This window comes from Sminthopsis crassicaudata, chromosome 1, assembly GCF_048593235.1.
Source record: "Sminthopsis crassicaudata isolate SCR6 chromosome 1, ASM4859323v1, whole genome shotgun sequence".
In the NCBI taxonomy this organism is placed as follows: Eukaryota; Metazoa; Chordata; class Mammalia; order Dasyuromorphia; family Dasyuridae; genus Sminthopsis; species Sminthopsis crassicaudata.
In genome coordinates, this window is record NC_133617.1 from 402,920,032 (window position 1) to 402,931,808 (window position 11,777).

At 33.1% G+C, this 11,777-nt stretch overlaps 1 protein-coding gene across 1 annotated transcript; it reads left to right on the forward strand.

Moving 5' to 3' along the window:
* Positions 1–2,501: 2,501 nt before the first annotated feature.
* On the forward strand, positions 2,502–3,440 carry LOC141554675 (olfactory receptor 13D1-like). The gene has a single exon (XM_074286844.1). It carries the CDS (start codon positions 2,502–2,504, stop codon positions 3,438–3,440), a length of 939 nt encoding a protein of 312 aa, XP_074142945.1.
* The last annotated feature ends 8,337 nt before the right edge of the window (positions 3,441–11,777 follow it).

Sequence of the window (11,777 nt, forward strand, 5' to 3'; positions counted from 1 at the left end):
GGAAAAATAATGAATAATTAGTTTATTATTATGATTATCTGGATATCAAACTGTAAGTCAGGATGTGAGGCATTGCTTGATATTCCAGATATGGATTCTAGGACAATAAAAAAATTTATTCTGAACTTCTGCTTAAATTCTCAGAAAAGCTCTGCTTGAAGATTATATAGATTACTAAAAACTGCTTCATTACATGGAAGGAGACACTCCTTTTTTTTCTTCTGACAAGAAAATCTGACCAGAATGTTCTTGCTGCCAATTCCTTCAAAGTGATTAGGCACTTGGAAGATTGTTAAGAATGAAACTATTGAATGTAGATGTCTGATGAGCTGAGTTTTGACCCATGTCTCTCTCAATGATCTTCATATAGTAAATGACAATACCTAGAATAGTGTGAAATAGTTCAAAGTCAAAAGGGTGTTAGGGAGAGGTGCAGGGAGGGATGTCAGTTGGGGAAAAAGTCCCTGTTACACAAAATAGTATAGAGTTAATTTGGTCAAACATTTAGTAAAGTCCTACTTGGTACTGTTTGGCAGTACAATGAAAGGAGTCTTGTAAAGGGCTGAAACTCTGAGTTGATGCACTGAGGTTGGACAACCGGGCAATTAAGGCTAATTACCAATTGGACAATACTCTATTAGAATATGCTTGGAAAATGGCCCTTCCCACTATTCTGTGCTGGTTCAATCTTTTGGTGTATACAAAGAATTGTGAGAAGGATTAGGGGGTGGAGTAAAACAAGTGAGAGTCACTTTGGCAGTAGAGGAGGAAAAGGAAGGCCGCAGAGATCCTGTGTCCATTCCCTTCACTTCTACTCCTAAAGATCAAGAATAAAGACCAAAGACTTTTGCTTATCCTGACTCCGGCTGATTCTAAGGTATTTAGGATGCTAACTGTCTTCACAGAGTCTCAAGTCCAGAGTAAGAAAAAATGTTCTTTATGAATCAAATCTGACCTCAGTCACTAGCTGCATGACCCACAGCATCACTTAACATTGTTTTCCTCAGTTTCCCCAACTGTAAAATGAGCTGGAGAAGGAAATGGCAGCCCACTTAATTATCAACCACCAAGAAAATTCCAAATAGGATCATAAAAAAAAAAGTTACTCAACAACAAAAAGTCCTACCGCATGTAGAGCACTATGCTAAGCATTAGGATAGATAGACTACATCATGGTTCCTAATTTAAAGGAGTTAGAAAGGGATATTAAACATACATAACTGAATATAATGCAAAAATGATATCTGATAAATTTAAATGTGTATGGGAAATCAAATTGAAAGTGAGTGGAGGCCATTCACAAAGATCTATGTGATAATGGAAAGGGAAAAAAAAAAAAACCTGAAAAGTCAAGTAGAATGCCATATATTGCAGGAAATCTATGATGAATTCTGTTTCTAGAAATGAGCCTGGGATATCTTTTATCATTGTGCTGTGGTGGGACGTATAATGTTCACACTGTTTTATTTTGTTTTGTCTTTCTGTCAAAGAAAGAGAAATCCCAACGTGAGTTATTTACTATTTTAATATGACTAGGGTAAAAAATAGACAATCTTCCTTCTTATTCCCAAATCTCCTAGCATTGGACACAGAGCTTGAAAATAAATTGAGAAATCTAGATTCAAAACATCAGGTTCAAGTGAGGAGGACTTGACAGAGACTATATGAGACTATATGGGAAGACCTAAGGAGAAATAGAATTTTCTGGTTTATTCTGTGTTTCCTATTTCCTTCAGCAGAGAAAGCAGTTTTATTCATACTCTCTTATGGTCAAATAAGTAAAATTTTCTCTGTCCCACAAGAAGACTAGGAAACCATATGTCAAAGCATACATAAGAGGGGCTAGGACCATATTGAAACCAATATAGAACCCTATATATTTTTAACCTAATTCCATTCTATTGGAAGAAATGTTTATATGATACTGTAAAATGCTGTCTTGATTGAATTGATAGAATGAGTTATACTTGGATATTTGCAAAAATTTGTGCTTATAAATATTTACTATCTTAGTCGCATTTCCTCTCTTTCTAGATAATAGAAATGTATAGTGAATGGATATTGAATATGTCCCAGTATGAGATATATCATTGTTTTTAAAGTCCCAATAATTTCTAGATCTAGAAAAGACAATGATGGCATCAAATCTGTTCACAGAGCTCTCTGTCTCTGTCTCTCTCTTTCTGTCTCTCTCTCTTTCTCTCTCTCTTTCTCTCTCTCTCTGTATGTATGTATGTGTATGTGTGTGTGTGTGTGTGTGTTTGTGTGTGTGTTTGCAAAATGTTGATATGTTGAAAGTGAGGGTGCTTTGGATATACTAGTCTGGAGACATGGCTTCTGTGCAAAATTTGACTTGGCTACTGGATTTTACATTTTACATTTATAGTCATGTGTTAAATATAGGATTCTCAAATGTTAAAGTCATATTTGAATTCAATGTCATATGATAAAGACGGTGCCTTGTTTTCTTATCTGAAATGTAGGTAGAAGATAGAGAATAAATGGAAAGATACAATAAGACCTCTGTGACTATGTTCTTTCTTCATGGTCTTGACGGCTATCCCATCTTTTATTTCGTTTTCTTTCTGCTATGCCTTATCATGTACATTGTAATCCTATTGGGTAACAGTTTCCTCATTACAATCAGCATCCTGGACTCTCATCTCCACACTCCCATGTATTTCTTCCTCAGTAACCTATCTTTTCTGGACATCTGCTATACATCTTCCTCCATTCCCTTGTTGCTTGTGAACTTTCTTTCAGAGGAAAAATCTATTTCCTTCGTTGGATGTGGACTACAAATGTTCTTTTCCTTTGCCATGGGGGCTGCAGAGTGTGTGCTCCTCTCTGCAATGGCATTTGATCGTTATGTGGCCATTTGCAATCCTCTGAGATACCCCATCATCATGAACAAGGGACTTTCTATGAAGTTGGTGACCAGTTGTTGGATGGCAGGTGGGTTGAGTTCAATGATACACACTTCCCTAGCTATGAGTTTGACATTTTGTGGGAACATCATTGACTATCTCACATGTGAGATCCTGGCTGTGTTGAAATTGGCCTGTGAAGATATTTCCCTCAATGTGATCATAATGGTGATATCAAATATTTTTACAATAGTAATTCCTGTGATATTAATATTGATTTCCTACTTATTCATTCTTGTTACCATCTTGAGAATCAATTCTGTTGAGGGAAGGAAAAAAGCCTTTTCTACTTGCTCTTCCCATCTTACTGTAGTGATCATGTTTTATGGGACCATCCTCTTTATGTATATGAAACCTGAGTCAAAAGACTCCCATGCAACAGATGAGCTGATTGCTCTCTTCTATGCTGTGGTTATCCCTATGCTGAATCCCATCATTTACAGTCTGAGGAACAAGGATGTGAAAGCAGCTGTGATAAAGCTCAGCAAAAATATCTTCTCACAGAGAACATGAAAGACTGTAATATACCAGTCATATGAAGTGGGGGAAAATTTCCTGAATTCAGAATCCACTTTTCTCTTCTGCACTGATACACCTTACTACAAATACCTATGGCAAGGAATAGTTTTGCAGGGCAGCATGATGAAAAATATATAATATAAAACATTTTTTTTTCTATTTGGAAAGGTAATGCATTTAAGATTCAAACAAGAGGGACCCTGATGATTAAAACTTAGAACAAAAAATGTTAGAAATTGAAAACAATTTTAGGCAAATTTTCTGAAAATTAGAGCCGCCCTGTAGTGGAATAGATTGCATGGAGAAGTAATTGGTTACTCTTAATTGAAAACTTCCAAGCAGACTTGAGTAAGTACTTATTGGTTCTGTTAGAGGCGTTACAGTGCAAATTCCTTTTGGGTACAGGGTAGACTCAATGACTTCTGAATTAATAATAATGACAATAACTGGGATTTTTATATTTTTAAAAGTTTGAACAATGCTATACACAACCTATTATATTTGATCAACCTTGTGAGGATAATGTGAATTGTGCTTAACTGAAATGATTTGAGGAGTTAATTATTTGCTTGGGGTCATACAGTGGGTAAATGTATACAATAACATTCAAACTTAAGTCTTCCTGATTCTGACAACATTGTTCTGTCCACTGCAGGATGTAGCTACATGGATTCATTGCTATTTTCGCCTTCCATGATTTTGTGAATCTCTTTTAACTAGAGAATTCCTTTATAACTTGATCCACATTCATCTATCCAACTTTCTTCTACATAACCACAAATAAGAACATTATACCTATTAGTATATTAGTTTAGTTTCATCATTACTCTCTCTCTCTCTCTCTCTCTCTCTCTCTCTCTCTCTCTCTCTCTCTCTCTCTCACACACACACACACACACACACACACACACACACTCTTTTCCAGAAAGTCATCTATCTATGTATCTATGTATAGATGACTTTCACTTCTGAGAATTTGTCTTTAAAGCTGCTTACCAAGGATATATTTTTTTCCCAGGAATTCAAATTCTGATCGGCTTTCAAGGGCAAACTCATGGCTCATTTTATTTACCAACATTTCCTACTTGGTTATTTGCACTTATAATATCTTGATCAATTTCATACATGCTCATTTTGTTTCTCTTATTAGATTTTATTTAGATTCCTTGGAAGCAGGAACCAATTTATACTATACATGTATCTTGTGTTCACTTCAATGTTTAAGTATATAAATTGCACTCAACAAATATTTGCTGATTCATAAGAAGTATTCAAAATTTGTTTTCCTGAATAGCTCACTCCACCAGAAAGACTACTTTCTGCATTGGCTAAGTATGTCTCACAATGAAAACGAGAACCTATAATTATTTATATAAAAACAGTTTGCTAAAACACTTTCAAATCACACTGACTTGAATTCAAAGCACAGCTCAATTATTTACCATCTTTGTGATCTTGCCCAAGGTTCTTAATTTTCTGAGGGTTATTCTTCTAGTCTTTAAAGTAAGGATGGCAGATTAGAGGATTTCAGAAAGTCCCTTCTGAGGCTACACTGACTGTTTTATGAATCTAGGGCTTCATTTGAGCCTTTTAACCTTCCTGTGAAGTAAGTAGTCCAACATTTATCACACTTATTTCATAGAAAAGGTAATTGTTGCTTAGATAACTTGCCCCCAAATCACATTTTGCAATTTTTGTCCAGTTGATTCAGATGTGTCATTTTTTGGCTAAAATACTGGAGTGATTTGCCATTTCCTTGTTCACCTCATTTTTTACATGAATTCACTCACCTAGTGTTGAAACATCTAGAAAATGTCTGAGGCCACATTTAAACTCTTAAATATGAGTCTTTGTGACTCCAGGCCCAATACTTGATCTACGAACTGCTCATGTTGTACATACATATTATGTATATTTTATAAATGTTTATGTATGATATACAATTGTATATACACATAGAGAAGTACATATGTATATTTCTGTCTATATTATTTGTAAAAGCAAAATAGAATGGGGAGGGTGAATTTATCTGTCTTTTAACTGGAGAATGGCTAAGCAAACTGTGATATGTATATATTTATGTAATGGAATATCATTGCATCATTAGAAAAAATTAGTCTAAAGAAATTAAGGAAATACTGGAGGAATTCTATGAACTGATGTATAATGGAAAATAGATACAAAAGAACAAAATACTTGGTGATAACGTTGTCAGAAGTTCCCATCATACACAAAATAGAATAAGTAAAGAAGTGTAAGAATAACAAGAATGATGACAAGCATACTTCACTGTAGTAATAAAGTCAAAATTCATAGTTTCTTTGGGAAGATAGATGAGTGATGGAATCTCTAGACACATAAAGAATCATTCATTTTGGGTTGTCTGTTCTTTCATTATATTTGTTCACATATATGAATACTTCTACTTATCTTACAAGTTGAAAATAAAATGTACCATAAATAAATTATATAATTTTATATGTCCTTATAAGTTATTGTGATTTGGAATGGTTCTGTTGATAGCTACTAAGTTTTCAATACAGAATAAGCAAAAAAATTATAGAATCAAAGAACATTAAAACTGAAGATATCTATTAGAGATCATTTAGTATAACTACTTTCTTCAGACGAAGAAGGAAAACTCCAAAGAGAAGAAGTAACTCACCTAAGAGAAAACAACTCTTGCTCAGTTCTTTCAGTTGTGTTCTTTGTGTTCTCATTTGGGATTTTCTTGGCAAAATATGGTTTTCCATTTCCTTCTCTAGCATAGCTACTAACTTTTTTTTTTGCTTTCAAATTAAATTTATCTTCTTGTGATGAAGAAAAATCATTTTCTACTTTAAAGGTTTTTTAAAAGCCATAGATTAAGAGGAATTTCAGGATTATATATAAATCTTTATGGAATGCTATAAGGAGCATTGAGAAAAATATTTAGTAAGGCAATAGAAAGTATTAAAACCTTGTGATCGCTATTCAAATACAGAGCTTCAATCATGTGCTTCCTCATTCTAAATTGCTTTTATCCATTTTCCCCCAATAGTGCTTTATAGTGAATCTACTGCTTCATAATGCTAGAAAATAGCTAATCAGTTCATGTGTAATAAAAAAAAATAGAAACAGAAATAGAACATTTAATCATGATCTACTGAAATCAAGTACCAACATTAGTACCTTGGTAAATTCTACCCCTATTCAGTTCTCATTTTCCTTGCAATGTAACCAGAGGTATTTATTATTTTTACCTCAACAAAGTATTATTTAGAGGTTTATGGAAATATCTTACTCAACCATCAATATGAACATATGATTTTTAATTTTTTTGTTAATGTGATAAATTCTCCCCTAAGGTGCTCCTCAGATATCTCAGGATGCAATGCAATTAACACTAGGTTTTCAAAGGCAAGGTTAAGAGTATATACTCTGGCAAGCTCTCCCATACTTGGTGGCAGGTTTGTGTGAGGATTGTCAGAGATATTGTAAGTCTAGAGACTAATCCCAATCAGGCTAACTATGATTTTCTTGAAACTCTTGAAATCCCTATTAAATTGTGGTAGACCTAATTTATTAAGAAATAGAGGAAGTACTTTCAACATTGATATTTGGAACCTAAGTCTTAAGAATCCAAATTATTCTCAGCACTTCAATGAGAATTTGTTTATTTTCTTGACAATGATTAACTCAATACCAAGTCTTTCAGAATCTCTGTGAAATGACCTTTCTGCTCAATAGTTTTTTTTCACTTTTTTATTTCCCAACTATAGATAATAAAGTTTATCATGGGAGTATGCACCCTGTCAAACAAAGTAATATATAACAAAATACTTTCTATCTATTACATTTGACTTTCCCAATCATTCTGGTAGGTAAATGGTAGTATTATTTCCATTTTAAAGTGATGAAATCAACATTTAAAGAAGTTGAGTGACTTGCTTGGGCACCTTCACAGACTATATGTATTTTAAAAATGAGGCTTTTATCAGAAACATTGGCAGTAATTTTTTTCTCCAGCTTTGTACTTCCCTTTTAATCTTGTTTGTGTTGGTTTTGTTTGTGCAAAATCTTTTAAATTCAATGTAATCAAAATTGTCCATTTTGCATTTCATAATGTTCTCTAGTTCTTCTTTGGTCATAATTCCTCAGATGGCTATAATTTTTCACTTGAAAAATGCCTCTGACTATTAGCCAGGTTGTGAGGAGCCTTAAATGTAAGATAAAGCACTTCATATTGAAATCATCTTTTATGAGTTCAATTATAATGTATATGCAGATGATTTCCAGATCTAAATCTCCAGCTCTAATGCATTTCCAACACAATTCCTTTTTGAAAATTTGAACTTGATATCTTCTAATTACCTTAAAATTAACATGTTTAAAACAGAATTTGGTACTACTTAACCCCAAGTCTTCTCCCCTTCTGAGCTTTCATATTATTGTGTAAGGTCCTCTTGACAAGTTACGTTATATAAATATGTACAAAATAAATCCCAGTGAATAGGGACAGGCTATATAGCACGAGGGGGATCTGAAATGGATACAAATGGAAGATGGCATTTGAGCTGAGCTTTTTAAAAAATCATTTACATAGCATTTAATATTAAGTAGGTGTGCTTAGAGCTTTGTAATTATTTTCTCATTTAGTTCTCACAACAACTCTGGAAGGTAAATGCTATTATATCATTAACTCCATTGTACAGAGGGGGAAAGTGAGGCAAACAAATTAAATGGCTTGCCTAGGATCACATAGCTAGAAAGTGTCTGAGGCCAAATTTCAGTTCAAGTTTTCTTGACTTCAGGACCAATGCTCTATCCCCTGCTGCACCTAGTTTTGGAGGAAACAAGAGATTCTAGGAATTGAAGAGAAGAAGTTCATTGCAGGTCTAATTCTTTGAAGATCTACTTACATAAAACATAAAGCAAATGGATGAATGAGCAAAAGTAAGAAACCTATTCTGGCTAGATCATAGAGTATGAGAATGAGAATAGAATACAGTATAATCAGATTGGAAATTTTCACACCATTGTATGGTGTGAAAAATTTAAAACCTAAAACAAAAAAAAAAAAAACAACAACAATGTATAAAAACCTGTGTAGCTGATCCTAAAAGTGATAGGGAGCCATTGATGACTGTTGAGTAGGGAACTGACATTACTAGAACTGTAGTTTAGTAATATTGCTTTAGCTTATGGGTTTGATTGAACTAGGGAGAGTCTGAAGGTAGAAATTTCTATTAGTATATTATTGTAATAGTCTCAAGAGGAGAAGAGAGCCTGAAAGGATGAGAGTGGATGTGAGATGGTGGAAGTAGAAACAGTAAAATTTGTAAGTGATCAGCTATGTTGGGTAAGGAAGAATGAGGAACTGAGAATAATACTAAGGTTCAGAAGTTGGATGGCTAGGCTAGAGAAGGAATGATTTGGGCTAAAGCATGAGAGCAATAGATCAGGAAATTCTGTAAGAACTTATTTTTTTCTCTATGATGTGAAATTTAATATCCTTCTGCTTTCCTTTTTTTTGTTGTTTTTTGGTTAGGGGTATATATTTGAAAGCTCCCAGTCAGAAAATAAACTATGAGTACTTTATAAAATAATGTTAATATTATAAATATGTATTCAGATATTTTAATTTCTAATTTCCATACTTTTGTGAATTGTGCCACATAGATCTTTGTTTGAAATTCTCTAGTTCAAAGTGCTGAGAAGGCATTTGAATGGATTTTAATGGATAGAGAAAGAACTCAAGACCACATCAAGTAAAGAAAAGATGACAGGAGGTAAAATAGATAGTCTGGATTACCTAAAATTAACAATTTTTTGCACAAATAAACCTAATGCATCTAAAATTATAAGGTATGTATGTAATTGGGAAAATATTTGCAGAAGCTCCTTTAATAAATTTATTATTTCCAAGATATATAAGAAACTGATTCTAATTTATAAGAATATGATTAATTCATCCACTAGCAAATTATCAAAAGATTTGAACTGGCAGTTTTCAATGAAAGAAATCCAAAGTATAAATATTCATATGAAAATTGCTCTAGATCCAAATAATTAGAAAAATACAAAAATTTCAAAAATATAACTCACTTTACATTCACCAAAATATTAATATTGATATAAAAATAAAACGATTGCTAGATCAGTTAGCAGAAATATGTACACCAGTGAGCTCTTGGTAGGGTTGTCACAGTCATTATAGAAAGGACATGATTAAACTGTGCATATCATTTGGCTCAGTGATACCAGTACTAGGATTTTTCTTCAGAGTAATTAAAGAGGAAAATATGTACACGTAAATGCAAAAGTATTTATTAAATCTTTGTGATGGCAGAGAACTAGAAATTAAGATGGTATCTATCAATTCAGAATATTATTATGAATTATGGTTGTGAATCTTATTATAATTATTAATTGTGAATATTATTAAACCAAAATAAATATGGAATACATGGTTTCAAAGAAACCTTGGGAGACATATAAGAACTGAAAGTGAAGTGAAGAGAACCTGAAGGATAATTTCTATAATAATACTATTCAGATAAACAATTTGAAAAATATTAGAACTATGATGACCAACCAGGATTCCAGAAGACCAGTGATGAAGAATGTTGCCTGCATTCTGAAAGATAAAGGAATTATAGTAGAGATTCAGATGTATATTTTTAAGACAAGGTCAATGAAAAAAATTGTTTTGCTTCATTATGTCTATCTGTTGGAATGGATTTGTTTTTCTCTTTATCAATATGTACAGGGAGATTTGTGGAAAGATAATTCATTTGGATAATTAAAAATACATTTAATATAAAACAAAAGAACAATACTTGAGTTTCTTCAGGGTTCCAGAGAAATTTCCTGATTTGAAAATATGAATATAAACTGCAAAATGTACCCCCATCCTATTTGCTGGGAATTTGCTATTTAAGAGTGATAGGGGAGAATGAAGTATGAATGGATTTGATCAGGGCTATTTCTTGGAATATTTATATATTTCTTACTTAGTTTTGGTGTGAAAACTTCAGGGGGCTTATTTATTAGTGTTTTCAACTGTGTGATGACAATTTTTATATTGGCTTCTAAGTATGAGTTCAGTAAATATAAAAAAGTTACAGCTTACGTTTCTAACATTTTATTTCCCTTACTGGCTATAGCTGAGGAAGGGCTAAAAAAACAGGTGGGGGGGGATAGATATTTGGCCCCAATATGTTTCCCTATCATGGTAGCTATTAACAAATGTCTATTTTTCTCCTTTGTGCATGTTCTTTCCTGAGTGGATAACCAAATAAATTCAAAGAGTATGTGTCACTAGGACCTTTTCAATCAAAAGCTTCAGTGGTATTGTGTTATCATAGGCAATCAGAGATGATTAGTGGCAGTAGTTACTTTTCTGAGGAAGCAGTTTCTTATGCCATGAGGAACATCTGTATTAGAACTAGAGAGACACCTTGAAAAATTTAGATAAAGGATTTCCAGGTCCTGAATGTTACCAGGAATTCTGAGATAATCTTGGTCATATGTGTATGATATACATGTGCCTCACTATTATCATACTTTAATTTGAATCTACTCTTCTTTCTATTTACCTTTTCTTAACAAAGCTGATAGGTGTGAATTGGTACTTCAGTGTTATTTGCATTTCTTTATTCATTAGTATTTAAAACATTTTCCTCCATATGAATATATATAAATTTGACTTACTTATCTGAAAACTGCCTGTTTATATCCTTTGACCATTTATCAATTGTAAAATTACTTGTATTCTTATATATTTGACTTAAATCTCTCTATATATGAAGAATAGATCTTTTTTTTTTTTTATTCATTTTTCCAAATTATCCCCTCCCTCCCTCCACTCCCTCCCCCAGATGGCAGGTAATCCCATACATTTAACATGTGTTACAATATAACCTAGATACAATATATGTGTGTAAATACCATTTTCTTGTTGCACATTGTTAGATTCCGAAGGTATAAGTGACCTGGGTAGATAGACAGTAATGCTAACAATTTACATTCGCTTCCCAGTGTTCCTTCTCTGGGTATAGTTGTTTCTGTCCATCATTGATCAACTGGAAGTGAGTTGGATCTTCTTTATGTTGAAGATTTCCACTTCCATCAGAATACATCCTCATACAGTATTGTTGTTGAAGTGTATAGTGATCTTCTGGTTCTGCTCATTTCACTCAGCAACAGTTGATTTAAGTCTCTCCAAGCCTCTCTGTATTCCTCCTGCTGGTCATTTCTTACAGAGCAATAGTATTCCATAACCTTTATATACCACAATTTACCCAACCATTCTCCAATTGATGGACATTCATTCAACTTCCAGTTTCT